Genomic DNA, 20,854 nt, shown 5'->3' on the forward strand with positions numbered 1-20,854 from the left:
GCATCACACCCGAGACCCAAGAAGCCAGACTTACCATCTGGGCTGGGCACGGGCCTCTCGGGGGGTGCCGGGGCGGATCTCATACTGTTTCCCATCGCTCTGTCTCTCCGGGCTGTCGAAGATGCGGGACGCCTGCAGCACGGGGGACACACACAGCAAGTCAGCCACGCGCCGACCCCTCTGGGTGAAGAATGACCCAGTTTAGAGTACATCGTGCATCATTTTTCGGCAGCTCGCTTCTCGAGGGGCGGGTGCGTTCACGCGAAGATGAGATTCGTGAATGTTGGTTACATTTGCTCAGCCCTGCTTCTTTTATCAAGGGAATGACAGAGAAAACCACAGAGAGGGAAGTTGCCAGCAAATGCTGTTAGTGGCAGAAGTTTCCATTCCTCCGCACCCTGGCTGTCGGAAAGCAGCCAGTGGTGTCTGTGCAGAGCGAGGGACCTTTCAGATGGGCCTCGGCTTCCCCCACTCCTGACCCCGCCCCCAACCCTCCCCTCCCCCCATGCACCCGGAGCTCGGGGCGCCCAAAACTCGGGAGGCACCGGCCTTACAATCAAAAGACGGTGAGGGGAGGGTGCTTTCTGTCTCAGTTTTCTCCCACGTGAAGTTTCTCAACATGCTGTAACCAGTGAAGAAGGGAAAGTCGGTAACGATGCTGTGCGATCGCGGCGGGCTTCGTGCACACATCGCTACAGGAGACACATACATGTGCCGTGACGTCTGATTATCGTAAAGTCCCCGCACCCGTAACCCCCTTTGTGCAGTGAAGGCAACTGAGTGCCTGAAAGGGTAAGGATCTTGTCTCAGGTCACGTAGCACACGACCCACATTCTGGGTCTGCGCGTGCAAGCTTGGTGACCTTGGGCCTTGACCCTTTCCTGCCTGTTTCGGGGACTAATGATACAACGACATTCGGTTGTGGCTGCAAAGTTAGCAGATACAGCACAAGGAGCACTTAGAACGTGGCTTAGCATGAAACCCGTGTTTGTTATTGCCATCTGCGGGGTACTTTCTGGGTGTCCGTCATGGTAAACCTTCAAATTCTGGGCCCTCGTACAAGCATTTTAGAAGGGAGCTGAGGCGATTACAGAAAACGTGTTTTCCCGGGCTCTTTGAAGCACAGAGAACAAGGCCCCACCCATGCACAGGAACCATTCTTGTCTCTTGGGGATAAACAGGAGAATCGATGGGGGCAGGTTGCCCCAGCTGGTACCCAGCCCAGCTGGAAACTTAGACTCCACCCCTTTCTTCTTCTGCAGTTTGGGGTCGAGGCCTGAGTAGCGTGAAAGGGTCCAGATGTCAGCCAACCCAACCCCCCACCCTGGCCTGAAATCCTTCCTCGATGCACTGCAAGTTCAGATTCTAGAAAGATCTACGTTCGCAGCAAGGCTTTCCAGAGATTGAGGGAGGTCCGCATCACTCCCTAACTTAGAGAGGCGGAGGTGGTGAGGTGGGGCAGTGTATTAGGAAATGAGGAAAGCCAAAATTAGTTTTGTTTGGAAGTTAGTGTATTTTAAATATTTACATGAACAGTCCATCGGTCGTAACTCAAATAGTTCAGAGTATAATTGTGCTCTTTCTGAGATCATTACAAGCTGGCAAGAGCTATGAGCTCATAACGCACCACGGAAAGTGTGGCGGGAAGGGGTCACACATTCAAATGTACGAAGCCCATCTTCGGATCCTCTTTTAGGGATGAGGCCCCTCCGGGCGTGAGTCACTCGTTTCCTCTATCTTGCCACCCCCACACAGCCAAAGGGACGCCTTGGACCCTGGCAGGGCCCTTCCCGCAAGCCAGGCAGGTGTGGACAGCATCCCCTGGCTCCAGGAGGCAGGGACCAGTTGCCTAAGTCCCCAGCTCCTAAAGCCTAGTGAAGGCACTCAAGAAAACGTGCTCCTCAAAAGTGCTCGAAAAACCACGGCAGCGGAGCGGCTGGGAGCCTCGTTCCCCGCAGCTCGGTGCTGGCCCTGAGTCAGCACCCCGAGAAAGGCAGGCCCCTGGGATCCCACCCACCTGGCGGGGAACTCGGGCCGCCTCTGAGGCCCCGCCTTAGACATGTCCAGGGAAGGAGCGAAGCAAGCAGCCTGCGGCTCGGAGGAGAGGCCTGTCCCGCACGAAACCCCGCTCCCGTGTGCCGTGCAAAGACGTCCCACAGAGCCCCCGCCACCTCTGTCCTGCTCCGAGCGCTGTCCTGGAGCCCATCAGCCACCTCAGGCCCCCAGCTTCCCTGGCTGTCATGGCCGAGGCCTGGAGAAGGCTCTCAGGACGGGCTGGGGAGAGGTCGACTCTGACCCGTGTAGGCTAGCCTCGCCCCTGTCTCTCCCATGTGTCCCCACGTCGCAGTGCGTGCTGTCACCAGACCCCCTAGCAGTGGCGTTCTGTTCCCCACAGCTGGACACTTGGCATCCAGCACTAGTTAAACGCCAGGGGTCGTACCTTTCCCCTTCCCCCACCCCACTTGGGGTGCCATTTCCCGCCCACCGGACATCCCAGCGCCCTCCCCCCTGCCCCACCTTCTCCCTTGGAGCCCCTTTCTGGCGGCAGCCCCCGGCCCCCATGTCCCCCTGTCTCCTTCCTTCACACCACAATTCCAGAAGGGTCGTGGGGGAAAAGACCTTGTCATCTAGCAAAGTGAACTCTGACTTCACTCCCTCCCGACAACTTTGTAATTCTCAAGCATTCGTTGGCAATTTGGGGCAGGGGGGAGGGGGTTCTTGGGATCCAGGACAGGAAAAAGAAAGACTTGAAACTCGCATTTCTCAGGTGGGAAAACTGAGGTCCGTCCAAGAAAAGAAACATACCCAGGGTGGTGACACGAGAAAGGTCGGGTAGGTCCCAGAGGTCTGACACACTCCCTCCGCCCTGCTCCTCCAGCTCTGGTCTCTTCCGTCTCTGCAGGTGCACGTGTGCACCAGCCCACTATATCCCGCGCCGTTCAGAAAACCCCAGAAGGTCTCAACAGCCCTTAGTGGTCTTCTTGTGGGCTTCCTGTAGTCTCCAGGAAGGAGTTAACTTATCTGAGAGAGGCTTTTATTTGAGCAGAGTAAAAATGCCCCCAGAGACCGAAAGCCAGAGTCTCCCTAATGAAATGGCTGAGCAATCTGATTTAATCTGTGACAGTTTTATGCAGGGGCTGGAGGTGGGAGAGAGGGTATGAGGCACATAATTGCTTCCAGGAACAACAAAGAAAGGGCAAAAGAGAAATGAGTTAATTAAAATTCGCTCTGAACGTTTGGTTTCTTTCTCCCTTTTCTCTGGGATGTCAGGGATCAGAGCTGGCATTTGCCTCTTACCTTCCCCCTAGTCTTTGGAGCAAAGCTGTTTTCTTTGTGAGAACTTGGGCCTCAGTTGACTCCTCTGGAAAGCGAGATGAGTGAAAAAGATGGTCTCCAAAGACAAACCACGTAGCCCCCCTTTTTAAAGTTTATTTTTTTAAATTTATTTGGAGAGAGAGAGAGAAAGTGTGTGTGTGGGGGGGGGGGGGCGGGGAGGGAAGAGGCCGAGAGAAAAGGAGGGAGAGAATCCCAAACAGGCTCTGAGCTATCAGGGCAGAGCCCAAGGCGGAGCTCAGTCCCATGAACTTCGAGATCATGACCTGAGCCAAAATCAAGAGTCAGACACTTAACCCACTGAGCCACCCAGGCGCCCCGCACTTAGCCTCTTTTAATTCTAGGAGTCAAGACTCCGTGACTTTTTAAGAACTATTAATAAAAGAACCGTCATCACTTCTCTTATCAAGCTCCATTACAGAATCCTCACCCTGTCTTTATATTCTTCAGGGTCAAGGGAAGGCTGTTCTGTGCTCTGCCTTCTGGTGGGCAGTTAGCAGACACACTGCATTTAATCTCCCAGCATCCCTGGGGCTGGGGGCTGGGGGCCGTGGGGAGACTTCCTCTTCCACCCTCTCGGGGTGGAGGTCAGCTGGTGAGCTCACCTGTCCACACTCCGGGAGCTAGACGCATGCAGGGCCCGGATGCAGGACGCACACCTACCTCTCCTGACTTCGGCACCGACGGCCTTTCCCAGCGGCCGTGCCGCTGCCTTGCTGCGCGGGGAGGAAGAAAGATCCCCAAGGACCTCTGGGCAGTGCGGACACACGGCACGGAGAGGTCACACGGCTGCAGGGAGTTGCCCTCGGTCGTGTGGGAGGCACTCGCCAGCTACCCTTCTCTGGCTAGGTTGCTGTTGGACCAGATCAGGGATCCTTTCATTGTGCGTTCTGCATTATCTTATAAATACAGCAGTCAGACTTCTCAGAACCTTCCATTCCCGGATGGCATCCCAGGACAGTTCTCTGTACTTTATCCACTTTGCGCTTCCATTGCCCGGGCCTCACTGTTGGAAAGGACCGTAGCCTGAACCCCTCCCCGCCCCGCCCCCCACCTTGGGCGCTGGGGGCAGAGAGTTGAGGAGCCCCAGCCAAAGGAAGTTGGGGCCGGACTCTGTTATAAAACCAGAAACAGCTGGAAAACCTTATCGACAAGGTTTAGTTAGTATAAAAATCTACTTAGGGATGCAGCCTGCCCTTTGACCTTGGAAAATCCCCCCACAAAGCATGACAGCGTAAACCCACTCGCATGGCCAGCTTCTAAGGCGTGGAAGCATGATGCCACCGGTGGGGAACGTCACCATCCGCTGTACCCTGACCCCGACGACGGCAGAGGTAACCAGAGCCACCACCACCACCGTGGCGGATCAGATTTTGCTCCGCATTTTCTAGCCGCCATGTCCCAGGTTGCTCCAGAGGTGAGATAAATTCACTTGTCCAAGGCTATACGACTCGTAAGAGGGAAGCCTGGGCTTCAAACCAGGTCCGCCAGATCCCAAAAGCTGTGCTCTCACCCTCCGTGAAACGCTGTCTTGCTTTCCTGCCCTCTGGTTCTCAGAAAAGTGATTTTTGAAAGCCATCAGAGTAAACTTCTGGGACCGTAAACTTCTGGGGGAAACTTTAATACAAGGGACAGGGAGGTCCAGAAGGGTCTCTGGGACGTCAGGAGGCAATGTTTGGGAGCCCGTTTCTGGGGATCGGGCAGGGGCGAATCATCCAGGAGAGAGAGGCAGTTAAGGTGTGCTCAGGTCTCAGTACCACCCTTAGGTGGCCTGTGTGGTCAAAAGAGCCAGAGTGAGTCATGTGGAGTGTTTTCCACCCTTTCACAGTATTATTTTAGAGAACTGTTAAATGCTGTAAAGGGAGGGGGGACCGAGAAACAAGAAAAACCAGCTGTGCTTATACTAGCCCGGTGTTGCAAAAAATTCACACACATTTGCAAATACGTGTACAAAAATATTAAAGGAGATGATTTCCAAGATGCTTCCAAGGGCTCTCTCTGGGTGGTGATTTTCTCAGGTAAATGTTATCGATTTCTTATCTACACCTTTCTAAAAACTCCAGGTGTTTCCCCTACGGACATGGATTGCTTTTATAATCAGAAGCGGAGCTGGGAAACAATAAGGAATCTCTGAAAGGGTTTTCAAGGCAGGCAACCCTGAGTTCAGATTCCTGCTCCCAACCTACTGGCTGTGTGTCCTTTACCAAGTTCCCGCACTTCTCTGAGCCTTGAGTTTTAAATCTATAACTTTGGGAGACAAATATATGCCCTGCAGGGTTGTTTTGAGGGTCAAATTACAGATCATATCTAAAGCAGAGATACGTTTGGTAAATCAAACAGCTAAAGACTTACCAAAGCTAGATCCCTTGGTGGTATTGGGTGGCCAGCTAACTCACTGCAAGCTCGAGCGGGTCTCTTCTCCTCCTTGGCCTCAGCGTTCTCAAATACCGTGGGGAAAGCGTTGGGACAGACAATGGCTCATGGCCCTGTTGCCTCAATTGTCCGTCCACTGTATCCAACCGTCCGCCCAGTTGACTTGGGGCTTGCTTGGTGCTGCCTGTGGTCTGATGCTGTGCACCAGGAACGAGAGCTGGAACAGGGGCTTAGCATTGGTTGGTTTCCCTGCCAAGGATCTCGCAGGATTTCCGGGGGCACCCCACCACATCCTGACCTCACTCGACAGGTGCATCTGTGCTGTGACCCACATTGTTCCCTGCTCTCCTCTCAGGGCAGGTGCAGCCACAGCCTGTCCTCCCTATCCCCCAACCCCACCTCGTTCTCCTTTCTTGCATGGCGGAGGAGGGCTGTGGTATGGCCTTGGCTCCTGGGACACTGGCCAGGACAGGCAGCCAGCTCAGAAAGGTGCTCGAGTGCTCCCTCTTCCTCCTCCTGCCTAACTCAAAACCAGAGCCTTTAAATGGCCACTTGGAGGAGACCTCGGGATCCTCTCATCCAGGATACTCCAAGCCTGTTGGTTGAATCCCATTTTAAGAGTTTCCCCAGGGGCGCCTGGGTGGCTCAGTCGGTTGGGCATCTGATTCTTGATTTTGTCACAGGTCATGTTTTCAGTTTGTGGGATAGAGCCCCTTGTCACGCTCTATGCTGTCAGCGTGGATTGGAATTCTCTCTCTGCCCCTTCCCTGCTCGCTCTCTCTCTCTCTCTCTCTCTCTCTCTCTCTGTGTCTCAAAATAAATAAACTTAAAAAAAAAGAGCTTCCCCAGAAGCTTAATATGTAAAATAGATAAAAGCAAGCTGCTGGTTGGGGACTCAGGGTTCAGCACTCTTACCCCTCCAGTCTCTTGATGGGACAACCGCATCTCAGGATATCGTAAAGCACCAATTGAAAAGTGGCAGTTCAGTGCCCTCATATCACAAAGAAAAGGCTCAGAGAGGTCAAGCAACTTGCTCAAAGTCACCTAGGAAGTTTGGACAGGGACCAGAACTCCCTGTCCAGCACTCTGTCCACCATTCTGCCTGACCCACGTGTCCCTGAGCCTGTGTTCCGGCTCCTTCTGGACTTGTGTGCCCAGAAAGGGATCTCATGTATTCTCAGGCCAACAGAGAGCCTCAGCTCCACCCTAAGACTAGGATAACATTTTAGGATGTCATGGGAAGAAGCCAGATTTGGGGCCAGTTGGTGCTGAAGCAGATTTCTGCCTCACCCGTATTACGTCACTAAGCCTCTTTCCATCGCTCGTTTTTATTTTAACAACGGACCTAACAGCCACATCTGCCTTGCTGGGTTTTCACAAGTAAGAATTCAAGAGAGGAGGTATCACGGGCGGCACACATCCTGGGGTCTGTGTGGCTCGCCTCTGCCAACAGTAAAATGCTTCACGGGCAAGGGAGTGTGGTCCGTGTGATGTGGGGTCCGGCATGGAGAGATAGGCAAAGAGTCAATCCCCACGTGGCTTTAGCATCGCATCGAATAAAAAGAAGAAAGTCTCCCTACCATTTGTTTCTTTTCTCCATCAGCTTTTTATACACAGAGGCCGCCAGTATACAGGACCGTTATAAATATATAAAACCCGTTAGCTGACATCATAAACACTGACATCATAAACACTGAAAAAAGTCCGTCGTAAAGATAATTATTTTGGTATCAGATGACGCAGGTACACAATTACGCAGAACGGAGAAACAGTAAATATGGATAGGCTTTTTCTTTTCCTTCCAAATACAGATACTTGGGAAATGCACTTTTCCGTAGAAAGAAGGGGGGTGGCTGCAGACTCGCGTACAGATGCTAAAGGTCGCCTGGACACGGGGGCCCAGGGAGGTGAAGCTGGCGACCCTCTTACTACACCACATTGCACAGCAGGACTTCGTTTTGCTTTTTATTCACACACACCGATCAACAGGGTGGCTCATAAACTTATCGAACAAGCTGGAAATTGGTATTTTGCTAACGACATCGTTTGCATATGCTGAGCCACCTGCTCCAGGGCCTTCGCCCCTCGCTGTGGATCACTCGTCACAACACAGATGCGGGGGTCCTACCCTCGGGGGTTCTTAGACGTTTCCTCTAGTGGGGCGTGGGCACTGGTCTTTCTCCAGAAACCCCAGGATATTTGCATGTGCTTCTAGGGATGAGAAACACTGAGCTACTCTTTTTTTTGTTTTGTTTTTTTTAAAACCTCCTCAGGAATCCTGCATTGCCCTTTAAGTGGATTATAATTGTAACAGTTACTTGTGTGATTGTTCAACAATGACCCTAAGTGCTGTAAAGACAGTGGCCAAATCTGATTTTACCTGTGGCTGGAACACAGAAGCTACTCCATATAACAGAACAGAATAGGTGGAGAGTAGAGGGACAGTGTGCCCAGGAGAGAGAGAGAGAAAGAGAGAGAGAGAGAGAGAGAGAGAGAGAGAGAGAATTAGTGGTGTGGTAGTAAATGTTTAACAATCAGTGATGGGCAGAGGGAGGACGATTCTAATCTGTAAGGGTTGCTCACCTCTGGGGTGTAAATATTCCCACCATGGCTGATTCCCGGCTTGCGAGGTGACCTCCCCAGACGCGGAGTTAGGAAGAGGTTTGCACAGTGGGCCCTCACAAGCCAGGATGCACTGGTTCCAGGCACCGGTGGAAGGAATCGACTTTCTCCCAACAATCACCCCTATCCAGAACAGCTACCCAAAGACATCTCCGTTGCTTTCAAAGAAGAGACAATGATCTCGATGATGACCACCCACTACATGGAGGGTCTGAATCCAGTGTTTGAAGTACAGTGACTCATCTGATACCCCAAAGAGCCCACCATACATCGTACAGATGAGGAAACAGAGTCTCAGAGAGGTTGAGTAAGGTGCTCAGGGGCACACAGCTCATTCAGTGGCCGGGCCAGCTTTCAAACCCTGATTCTTTTTTTTTTTCCCCCAATGTTTACTTATTTTTGAGAGAGAGAGACAGAGTGTGAGCGGGGGAAGGGGCAGAGAGAGAGGGAGACACAGAATCCGAAGCAGGTTCCAGGCTCCGAGCTGTCAGCACAGAGCCCGACGCGGGGCTCGAACCCACGGACCGCGAGATCATGACCTGAGCCGAAGTCGGACCTTTAACCGACTGAGCCACCCAGGTGCCCCAAACCCTGATTCTTTTTACTACCAACCCTGATTCCTTCCACCACCCTCGTCCCAGCACTATACACATTTAAATCAGCTAACAAGCACCCTAAGAGCTAGGATTGCCGGGAGACCAGAGAAGGCACACAGGTCTGGGAGTCGGCACGTCCCCTGCCTGTGTCCTTCAAGGCCCCTTGCTTCGACCATTGCGAAGCCACTGCTGCTCCTGGAAGAGCCGGCTGTCGGGCCCTTCCCTCACACCTCTGCCCCTCTGCTCCGAGCCCTGAGGTACTGAGGGGAACTTGGTGACTTTGCGTTAGACTCGTTTGGACGGGTGGGGTGACTCCAGCACGGGCAGAGGGAGCATTAACCCATTTCTCCTCCCTAGTTTTTCCTCATGTGTGCTTCCCGTACATTATGGCTTTGGAACCCACAACGGGCCCGCTAACCTCTCGGAGACGGGGGGTGAACCACTTTCCTTCTTCGGGTATCGGCTTGCTCCCCTGTAAATAGCAGGTAGACCAGAGGGAGGGTTCCGTGTTCCTCACAGATCCGTGCCGTCTCCCCATGGGCTGAGCGTATGGCAACCGGAGAAAATCCGGAGCCTCCCGTGTGCCGAGGAAGGGTTTTACACGTACCCACCGGACCCCCACGACCGGTCTACGTAGGACGCATCACCGTCACACCGTGCTTCGTAGAACTAGGGAAACTGAAGCCTGAGCATTTCTAGAACCTGTCAGAGGTCCGTTTGTAAGGGGGGGAGGTAGGATTTGAATCCAGGCGTCTGGCTCCCGAGCAGGGCTCTTAGCTGTGTGCTCGGAGGCATGAGGGAATGGACGGAGGGTCGTATAAAGCTGAATGCATCCTTTTTTTGTCAGGAGGTCGGGAGGCACGTATGTAATAGGTATTCTGTAGGTGGACCCAGAGGTGTGTTGATAGAGCCGACACCAAGAATTGGGTCCTGATGCTCTGGGTGCTTGGAGTTTGCATTCAGAGGGTGTTAAGTCCTAAGCGATTGTCCCCGAGACTCGGAGGCCTTGGCTGGGGGCCGGGGGAGGAGTGGGGACGCTGGCAGTTCCGTACATTGGGAACAGGCACGGCCACCGCCCAGGTAACGTGAGCATTCAACCGAACCACCGGTCTACCCGCACTCTTTGTCCTGGGTTCTGTTCCCTTCACGGCACACACACCATTCCCTATTTGTTTCTTTAAGTGTGTGTTAGGCACCCCGGCCTCAGGCTGTGAACTTCCTGAGAGCACGACCCACGTCTAGTATATTCCTCGATGAAAAAAACCTTTACCTACCAGGTGCCTGGCACATAGTAAGTGCTTGCTCCATTTGGGTGAGTGACCCAAAGTATTGTCTGTAAAGTGCCTGGCAAGGTACAGGTGGGAGGGGCTGTACTTTTCCCACTTTCTTCTAAGGCTCTCTGGGTCTCTCCGCCTCCCCCCCTGCCGCACCCCAAGCCCTCCAGCCATGGACCCTGCTGCCTGGAGGGCGCCAGGGAGGAAAAGTATGACTTTGCAAAGCTGTTTGACAAGTTTCTGTCTGTAGCTCAGTTACCATAATGAAATAAGCCCCCTCCCTTGGCGGTTCTCAGATGGGAGGAAGTGGTTGGACCCAGTACTTCTTCGGACGCCTGGGGAGGTGAGAGGGGAGGAAGTTGGTCACATGGTGTGGCCTCGATGCATATTTATTAAGGGGAGGGAGGGCTGGACGGATGGCTAGAGGTACACCCAGGGCCCACCCCCAGCCCGCTGGTCTTGCCTGACTTGCCGGAAAGCCTTAATGAGAATTTTCAGCTCTTAGCCTCTCTCGGAGCCGGGGGAAATAAGTTCTTCCTGAATGTCAAATGAAAACTTAAAAAACCAGCAGCATCTATTAATGCAGGAAACTGATTAGGGTTCACCGCAGTGGATGCTTCCTAAGTCTTTAAAAAAGACGCCCTCCCCTCGGAAATACACTGCCAGCTCTCAAAACTCAAAAGTGGTGAAGTTGGGGTTTTTTTTTTTTTCCTTTCTGTTTTAGAGAAATGATTTCAGTTTGCTGCAATTCTAAACCTACCCGTGTCTGTTTCAGTTAATCACCTGGAGGAAGATGCAGAAATCAGCATTCAGAGAAATCAAGGAGCATCCTGCTCGGCTGCTCCTACTTAGTACTTAGCATCTTCTTTAGAGGGCCTATAATTTAGACTTCTTACAAACATGCAGGGCTTCTTTTTATGAGGCGGAAAGTAAGACTCAGAGAGGCACAGTGACTGGTTCGGAGTCACACAGCTCATGGGCGGCTGACCCGGAATGTTGACGCAGGTATGGCTGATTCAGTGAGCGGTCTTCCATGGAACCCTTTCCTGCCCTGAGGCTAGATCTGTTTAAAGCACAGAAGTCTAAATAGATTTCTAGTCTATTTTAAGTAGGTTTTTAATGTTGCTCTCGTTATACTTCCAGAACACCTTAAGCACGCTTGAATAGCATTCTCCTAACTAGAGAAAGTCACTTGCAAAGGATTTTGCCAGCACTTTGATGCGGGCTTAGCTGCCCAGGTTTGAAAGCGCCATAACCTGCGTTATAGGTTTGCAGCTTAGCGTCTCATAGCAAACCACAGAATGCCAATTTGCAGACTCTGGGATACATATCTCTTAAAGCAAAGAACACTGCCATAATACACAGTTTGGTCCTTCATACACCTGCTGTAGCTGAGACCCTCTTCTTCCCCACCTCAGCCCTTGGAGCCCTTACAGCCTCTTGCCAGCTGTGTGACTTATACGAATTACTCAACCTCTCTGAGCCTTGTCTCATTTGTCAAAAGCAAGTCATAATCATAATCTTGCGGGATTGTTCTGAGGACCGTAGGAAAATAGCTTTTCATGCAGTGCCCCTCCCCGGCCACTCAGTACGGTGGACACCGTTCCTTCGCCCCCACACGCATGGTCCCGATGTACGATCTGAGGCCAAAGCCCAGGTCATCTGGCATTAGGCTCTCTGGATGTGTTGGCGCCTAAAAGAATACGGAATGTGCCGCTTTCCTCAGGGAATTCTAGCGCTCCAAAATCTAATTCTAACATTCTGTGTTTTTAGATGTTATATACCTCACATAATTGTTTTTCCTTAATCTTCCCCCTGTCCCCATACACACGCCACCTACTCTGATTGTTATTGGTTATCATTGGCATCTTCCCGAAGATCCACGCACCCAAGCCCTTAGAAGCACCTTGGTGAGCAGTCAGCCTACCTGGGCCCCATCATCTTTGCATGTCATGACTCCACGTCGTTTGCATTTATTGAAAACCTACTCTGTGTCTCAAACTGGCCTGGGCACTTTGCATATGTTAGCTCATTTAACATGCCCGATACCTGTTGTATTGGGTACCATTATTCCCACTTTACAGCGGAGAAAACGAAGGCCTGGAGAGGTTCAAGGTCATACAGCTCGAAGACTGATGGCAAACATCAGTTACCCTTAGTAAGAAGCCTGCTATGTGCCGGGCTGCTGGCCCTTCGCCAGAAAATGCCCTCCGGCAGGAGCGTCCCCGGCCCAAGATCCCCAGCCCCTCTTGCCGTCTGTAATTCTATATCACATGCCCACCAAACGGCTGCCAGGTGCCGGGCACTGTGTTAGGTGTCAGCCTCACTCTCCGTGTTCCCGCAGAGCACTCTTGTGTCTCCAGAAAGTCAGTGCCCCACCAGTTGTGCGTCTGAGGAGTCTGAGGTTTCTCCCCGCCCAGCCCCTGCCCTGTCCCCTAAGATACCTTCAGAAGCTGGGCATGGTCTCCCCTGGGAGCAGCTACGGAGCGACTGCCAGGAGCACCGTCACCGCCTCTCCATCAGCTGCCGCTGCTCCCGCAGAGCGAGCAGGTGGCCAGGCCTCCGCGGGTGTAGACAAGTCCAAGCTACCAAGAACAGTGGTTGCTAAAGCAGCCACACACTTCCTCTGCTAGAAATGAGGAAGGCGTGGGACTTGCAGAAGGTCAGGTTCCTGTTTTCAGTAACCTCTCTGAGCAGGCTTCTCTCTGTAAGGATAGGGAAGACAGTGGCATTATTATTATTATTATTATTATTATTATTATTATTATTATCATCATCATCAACATCACCATCACCATCATTACAAAGCACTTGGGAACATATGCAACTTGATTCTAGGGCCTGGGCCGTGCTCAGGCTTTCCAAGGCTGGCACCTTTTTCTCTAATTAAAAGGCAGAGGAGGCTGAGAGGCTGTTCTCACACATCCCTGGAGCCCACTGGGTCCGAGGAGGCTGGGGCTCAGGCCTGCAGCTTCTCCTTTCCTGGTTTCCCAGCTTCCCAGTGATTGCTGCTTCTTTTCTGTCCCTGCAAATGGGCCCTGGACCGGAGCTTCTGTTTAATTGGCAGACTTTTGAAATAGTAGCCACCAATGCCTACTCCAGAAAGTAGCTACCCATCAGCCTTCGGGGCAAGACACGCAGCCCCTTTGCTGTGCCATGACCAGAAGCAGTGAGAAAGGCAATGCAATGTAGTTAGCTTCCCACCCCCCATCCGCTCCGCGCCGCCCACCCCCCCCCCACCCCGCGCCCCCCTCCACCACGTTCTAGATTAAAATTGACTAAGAAAACATGGTGACTGAGCACAGTATGTGATGCTTGGCTGGGTCCTGGATCGAGGGAAAAGACCTCGAAAGAACATTCTTGGGACGGAGGTGGCGGGGGAGGGAGGGTATTCACATAGACACTGCATTGTAGATAATATTGTGTCAGTGTTCATTTCCTTGCGTTTGATAGTGATGTGGTTATGTGAGAAAAACGTGCTGGTTCTCGGGAGATACTCCCTGCTGCTTTTGGAGGTCAAGTGTCATAATGTCTGCAACTTTCAAGTGGTTCGCTAAAAGAAAAAGAAAAAGAAAATACAAAAGCAGATAAATATAAAGAAAGAAGAAAACGAGAGAGGCCGAAAGCAAACGTGGAAAAATGTTAACGTTTGCTGGATCCAGGTGATGGGCATATGTGCCTATTTTAGCTTTCTGATGGGTTAAAATTCAAATAATAATAATGATGATGATGATGATGATGATGATGATGATGATATATAGCTCCCTATTCATAGTATGTGAGTCTTAAGTGGGAAAGCTCAGTCACATGGGGGCTAAGGACTTAGTGGCAGGACTTCCCTACTGGAGCTGGGAACACCAGATGACTGTATTGGGGCGACCCTCTGAGAGCCCCAGCCGACCCCCCCACCACGCTTCACAGAGACTCCAGAGCTGAGTGTCCAGTGACTTTCCCACAATCACACGGCTGGTCCCCAAGCAGAGCCAGGGGCCAGTGTCCAGGGCTGGTGATGAGCCGCCCCAACCCAGCCCTCATTTAGAAACCTCGCACTGTGTAGTTGTCAGAGCTCTTGAGAACATCAGGGCCGTTTCTAAATGAAAAAGGAACTCCGCGCTAGATAGTTGCTTCCTTAGGCAACTTGTGAAAATACGCGCTGTCCACAGGGAACCCCAGGAAGGCACAAAGGAAATGGTGAGAAAGATTGAGAACGGGAAGCACAGGCAGGCAGAAACATGCCAAAGTGGAGATTGCCCCCCCTCCCGCCCCGACCAGCTTCACACAGAGGAGAAGAGGCTTGGACCAATTGTCAGAAGGCATGAGCTTTGTGGCAACTTAAAAAAAAATTACCAAGCATGTGAAGGAGACACTGAGTGCATTCCCTCCTGCAGTCGTTTATTCAATAAAATTTTACCGGGCCTGTTCCAGGCTCTGGAATTCAGGCAGGTGCAAAACCCGACAGAACCCTCGCGGAGTTTACCTTCTCTGGGGGAGCCATGTGACAAAGACCCGAATACAGCAACCATCAGTGGTGGGGACTGCCGAGAAAATGGGGCGGCCGGTGTGACAGAGGGGCCGGGGCGCGTCACTTCCCACAGGTGGTCAGTGTCCGTGGTCCGCCATTAGCTGAGACCCACAGGAGGAGACAGAGCCAGCCCGGGGCAAGGCCGGCCGTGAGCGGCACGAGGAGCCACTGGCTTGGACAGACTCCGGAGGGTTCGGGGAAGCTCCAAGCCTGATGGCAGAGGCAGGCGACAGACAGACAGCGGACCACAGAGGGGTCTCCATGAAAGCACACAGACCATGGACGGGAGGAGCCCCTGCAGGAGGAGAGGCTCAGAATTTGGAGCCCCTGGGTTGTGGCCAGGGTCACAGTATCGGCTCTGCCTGTTCCCAGTGGGTAACTGGGTGACAGGGGCAGGGAGGGTGTGCCCCTCACTTCCCCCAGCTTTGGTGGTTTGTTATCTCCCTTTCCCTCCTGCGGTAACTGCCAGGAAACAAAGGCGGTTTGAGAACATGTCCCTAAAACTGCCACTGTGCTGCGTGGAAGCCGAACTGTGGCTCACGCAGCAGGTGTGGAGGAGGGAGAGCCCGGGGCCGGCGTCAGCGAGAGCAGGGGTGAAACCAGGGCAGCCGTGCACCCATGTGTGATCTGGGCTAGCGACCCCGACTTGAGGCTCCTGTTTCCACCTTCCCAGAGGGTTCTCCGTCTCGGCACTACGGACGTTCCGGCCGGACCTGTTCTTTGCCGGGTGTGTTAGCAGAGGGCAGGGGGCTTCCCTGGGTACTGTAGGATGTCGAGCAGCATCCTGGCCTCCACTTACCTGATGCTGGCAGCACTGACCCTGCCTAAATGTGCCAGGCATCGTCAGGCGGTGCCCTAGGGAACAGACACCACCGGATCACAGCTATCCCACGGAGGTACTGGGAGCGTTCAGGAAGTCAACCTGCGTGCCGTCCTCTCATGGATCACAAGCGCTGCCCAGCGGTCAGCGGTCGGTTCACATAGACCCAGTCCCGCGGCCGGCCACCCACGATCCCTGCCGCGCGTGGCGGAACGGTGGAATGCCACAGGACCCCCTGTGGGGTGGCTTCTACCTGCCCTCCTTCTCCGCCATAATTCAGGTGACCTGAGAGGCAGAGCAGGCGTGTGTCCCGGTCCGGGGTCCCCGGAGGCGCCCCGCAGAGGTGCGCGATGCGTGGGCCGCATCCGTACAGAGGGGCTGGTTTGGTAGAGGGAGCAGGCAGGGCAGGGGGTTACAAGACAGGCACCAATGTCGTGTGGCAGGTTCGGCAAGGCTGTCCCTTCAGGGAGCTCACCGCCAACACCCTCATCCCTGTTTCTCCCGGCCCAGCACCACACGGGGTGCGTACCGGATACTTGGGGAATTGCCGAGTTCAGCCAACTTCTTGCGTTGCAAGGTCCTTATGCGTAAAACCCGCAGTGGGACCACAGACAGGGAGGGGAGCCTCGGGCGCAGCGTGAGTGAGGCTCCACCCCTCCCTGCACTCAAGGAATTCAGGAGCTAGCGGAAGAAGCAGACACACCGTCAAAACTCCGTGGGGGCAAAAGAAAGATGCCGACAGGGAGGGAGCCAGGAGAGGCCTGGACTCCTGGTTCCATGCGGGAACCTGGCAGCCAGGCGTGGCAGGACCAGATGGGATTCTACCCCAGCAGCCTGGTTTGGTGTTCAAGGTCACTGATGTTCCGAGTCAGCACAAGAAGCAGACATAAAAACACCGGGCAGGAGATGCCTCCACCCAGGACCTCAAGTATAAGTATAGGGTCAGCCCCAGCCAAGTGACAGTATGACAGGAGGCCACACGTTAGGGCTCAGAGAGACACTCAGGTCCATCTGTGTAGAAAGCACCTGACTCCTGGAGGGGTTTGCCAGTTAATTAGCTATTAGGCCGCAGGCCAATGGCCCCAGGCAGATTAGCAAGATGTCCTCATGGGTTGAGGATTGCTCAGTGAAGTGTGGGGCTGCAGTCACCGCCTCACTGAAATGCAACATTCTACATGTTAACAACTAGCTTTACCCTCTTAACATTGTCCGGAGCCAGGTGTTAACGTTCCCCACTTGGGGAGGGCTGGCAGGCCCTTCAGATTGCAGAGGACCTCTAGGTTCTAGAAAGTTAAGCCGGCTGAGCAACGCGTGGCCGTGGCCAGAGCGCGATGGGAAAGCCCCACGGTTGACAGCTTCGTCCAGCATGATCAGTTTCCTGGTTCTACTCAAAACTGTGTTCCCTTCTTTCCCCATTAGTGTTGGAAAGGCTAGAAGATGAGAAAGGAGACCTCAGGAACTCATAAGCTCCCTCTCAGTGGAGACGGTCAAGTGTAGGCTGGCCCACTTCGTAGGGAAGTTACACGAGCATATTCCCAATGGAAGGCGTTGTGCCGGACGCCATGAAACCGTAGAAGGGATTCTCGTATTTAAAAGGGTGAAACCAGATGAACTTCAAGATCCCATGCAAACTAGAAGTTCTCTGAGAACCAAGTTTATGCCCCTTCTGTAGCTGGATAAGCAACTCAGTCAGTCAGTCATTCAGCAAATATTTGTCGAGCACCTTCTGTGTGTTAGGCACTGCTCTAGGAGCTGAGTTAGAGATGTGAACAGTTGATGGCATAGAAATCACCCAAGGGAAAGGGGACAGTAAGGGGAACTCGCACCTTGGAAGAGAACTTTGAAATGAGCCCAGAATGACACCAACATGAAGATCAGGAGGAAGGACAGTTGGGGGAAGCACCGGGCAGAGAGTGTGTGCGACGTTCAAGGAGCAGGAAGAAGAGAAAGGGAATTAACATGGGGGGGTTGGTGGGAAAGAGACTCGGATCTTGTTTATGGCCCTCGTTTATTCTTCCTGAGTGGTCTGTATGTCCAGACTTTGCCAGAAGAGACCAAGGTTCCTAGGGTTTAATTTACTTGCCCTACAGCCCCCAGCTGATGAGGGACACCACCCAGGTCCAGCTCGACAGGCTATGGAGGTGAGCTCACTGTCACTATTCTGTTGGCCTTGCAGAGGGGCTTCCCGCCCCCCTCCCCCGGCCCCCGGCTTCCCTCACACTGTTCCAGCCCTGTGTCCTCCTCAAGCACCTGCTGAAGATTCCTGCTTCCCACAGGACCAACTTCATCCCTTTTCCTGGCACTCAGTGCTCCTCGCCGTTTGTTCTCTACCCTCCCTCCCACGGCAGCATCACCATTCAAGGCCTCCACGCCCCCTCCACTGTAAGAACCTGACGTTTCCCTCTACGCTTCAGACAGGCCTCCCGCCTCTTCACCATGTACTTCACCACTGCCCTTCCCCAACCTGTGTGGGACGCCCCCCCCCCGCCCCTGCAAGACCCATCCCAGAGCTCACCTTGTTCATACATATTTCCAGACCCCCCCCCGGCCCCAACCAAAGGTAATTGCTCCCTCCTCAGAATACCCCTTGGAGTTGTACCTGCTCATGGGAATAGGGACACGTGAATATGGGAGTCATGAGCAAGAGAAGGGGGTTCAAGATATTTGAGAGCCGTGTGCCCACGCACAGGTATTACTAATCCCACTGCCTTTCTAGGTCTCAGGGTCCGCAGGAAAATGTGTACAGACTACCTAGCACGGCACGAGGCACACATACGAGTGTCTCCCTTTCCCTTAAAGTGGAGCCTATGCTTGGGAAGGCAGGTGCATGTGTAACACGTGACCTTGGCCCGCCCCCAAAGCGATGACCCATAATTACCTCTCATTAAATGAATAAATAAGGCTATGCACCTGCCTTCTGAACAAAAGCACCTAATTGTGAATATTGAGTCTTCACCTCCGGGGAAGACGGTAAGCCAACCATGGACATCATCTGGGAGAGATCAGACCCTATTGTTTCTCCAGAGATGGCAGTTCCTTTTATTTCTGGAACCATCTCCAAAGCTGGAGAAGTGGTCCATCTCGATGGGCTGAATTCTACAGATGGAGTGAGGCCTGTGTGGCCTCGGAGTCTGTGTGTTTCCCAGAGAGGCCTCTTGACTTGACAGCCTTCTTAGGAAAGAGAAAAGTGAAAGCTTTGTTCTCACCGTGCTTCTCTGCTGGGACGAGTTGCACAAACGTGTTGATTCACTAAAGTTGTTCTCTTTGGTCATTGCTCAACCTAGCCCTCCAGTCCCGCCTCGGGGGAGACGGCACCACTTCCCAGCTCTGTGGAGGGTTGATAAAGAGGCCAACGCATTGCTCAGAGCTCAGGAAGTTCAGTCTTTGCAGCTTGGCCTTCTTTACAAAGTTCCTCTAGGTGCACCGATGTGCAAACCCTTTTATTTCCTAGATCTAACTTGGTCACTCGCTTATTTAGATGAGTAATATATTAAATGAATGTTAACCTCGGGTCAGCCATGAGGCTAAGCTCTAGGGGGACAAGGGTGACGGTGACATATGCCCTGCCATCTAGTAGCTCAGCGTGAGTCAAATAGGAGCTGGGAATAAACCACGATGCCAGGGCAGCGTGATGGCGATAACAGAGATGAGGGAACCCAGCGGGAATGGCTGGGGTTTGCAGGCAAGCCAAAGGCTGGACAGAGAGGTGACTTTCAGCTAAACCTTGAACATGAGAGTTGTCCATCAAAACTAGACATTTGGTGGTACAGCTGGGATGTTCATTTTGTGCCTTCTCTCTCTCTCTCTTTTTTTTTTCACTATGAGATGACTTCAGTTACATCTTTTTTGGAGTTGGAAGCGACTTCCGTATCTTTCGCTCATCTGTCATACTGCCTCCTGTGACCTCCTTGCAGCTGGGACAGGCTGACAAATGGCTTCTCCTCAGATCAGCTCGGTCTCAGTCCTGTTTTGCCCCAGCCTTCCATAGCCCCCCCCCCGCCCCCCCACCATCATCCTTAAGGAGCATTGTGTGGACTCCTCATCTGGTCCTGCCCCAACTTGCCTTCCCAGCTACCTGCCTCTTTCTCTAGTCGCCTGGACAGGCTCTGCCGGGTTTTGCCTCTGAATTTACTCCTGTTGTTCCACTGACCTAGAATGGCTTTCCCCTCACTTTAGGATCTGCCAGAATCAGGGATGAGTCTCCTGTTGGGGCCCCAGCCAACGCTTTGATCCTTTTATCTTACTGAGTCAGAGGCTGGTCAAAGGGCCTGTGTTCCCTTCACTCCCTGCAAAAGGTGGGGCCAGGCCACGTCTCCCCTGCTCTTGTCCTCTGCTCAGAAGTGGGATTCTTTGATTATACAAATGGCCGGGGCCCCAGACTGACTCATGCCATTCGGCATTGGTGGGGAAGAGGGATGACAACATCTTTGGTACTGTTTGCCTGTAGCTGAGCCTCGACCAGTAGCTATCCCAGAGGCAAGAAGTTTGCCGATCGTTATTGTTCCTAGGAGCAGAGCAGACACTGTGGGTCTATGGCGACGTCCCAGCTGGACTCGCTTGTCCTCAGCCCACTTAGAAAAGGGCCTCTTCCCGTTTTCTAGTATGATCATCTCCAAACTTTCGGTCGTGCACCCAGACAGTAAGAGTTTTGAGTAAGCACCCCCATATATGCCCATTTAGTCATGAATTATATATGCAGATGACGCTGCTAATATACACGTTATAAACAGAAAAATATGTGCGAAGTGTAAGACTAGTTAAATAATATTTTCTGGAATTTTCTTTTGGTGCCCCAGCGGACTGGCTTGTGCACTTCCTTCGGGAGACCAGGACTCTAACAGAAACATAAAGGAGACAGGCATCGTTTCTGAGCAAAGAGAGATCTTAACAAGGAATTTTGAAAGGCCACATGTTATCTTTGCCCGTGTAAATATACAGTCCGGCTTCTGGGAGGGGCACCGAGGTCCTTGTGAGCTCTGCTCAAGAACAAAGGCCCGTGGGAGTCTTCCCATGAGAGGGAAGAGTCGGTCGTGCTGCTGCTGGGTGGAGTCAGGCCCCAGGAAGAGAAGTTTTTCAAGGGTCTCTCCTAGAACACCCTCATTTTCCCATCTCCATGCTGGTCTGACTTTCAAACACTATAGGTTCCATGAAGGCAGGGAGCCACCTGTCTTGTCAGTGATCAGCGCCTGGTACTAGCATCTTCCATAGCCAGAGCAACCTTTACCTATTACTAGAAGGAAGTAAGGGGAGAGGGGAGGGAAAACCGGAGGGAAGGACAGAGGGAGCAGGTGTAACATAAAAAATAATTTAAAAA

At 52.8% G+C, this 20,854-nt stretch overlaps 2 protein-coding genes across 7 annotated transcripts in view; one reads left to right on the forward strand and one right to left on the reverse strand.

The window, feature by feature from the left end:
• SLA (Src like adaptor) overlaps positions 1-15,109 on the reverse strand; it is a 38,068-nt gene extending 22,959 nt beyond the window's left edge. The window contains exons 1-5 of one of the 6 annotated variants that reach the window (XM_042924371.1): positions 14,676-15,109; positions 12,643-12,903; positions 5,686-5,923; positions 3,997-4,186; positions 35-132 (exon numbers count right to left, since the gene is read on the reverse strand). In XM_042924371.1, the coding sequence (XP_042780305.1) occupies positions 35-95 (61 nt within the window). In that variant the 5' untranslated portion in view covers positions 96-132; positions 3,997-4,186; positions 5,686-5,923; positions 12,643-12,903; positions 14,676-15,109. Of the gene's footprint in view, positions 1-34; positions 447-3,996; positions 4,187-5,685; positions 5,924-12,642; positions 12,904-13,072; positions 13,356-14,675 lie in introns of those variants that run through there. The other 5 variants (XM_042924372.1, XM_042924368.1, XM_042924370.1 and 2 more) reach the window with 5 other exon arrangements.
• Positions 1-20,854, forward strand: part of TG (thyroglobulin) — a 253,992-nt gene that overhangs the window by 178,866 nt on the left and 54,272 nt on the right. The window lies entirely within an intron of this gene.

This window comes from Panthera leo, chromosome F2 (assembly GCF_018350215.1).
Source record: "Panthera leo isolate Ple1 chromosome F2, P.leo_Ple1_pat1.1, whole genome shotgun sequence".
Taxonomy (NCBI): Eukaryota; Metazoa; Chordata; class Mammalia; order Carnivora; family Felidae; genus Panthera; species Panthera leo.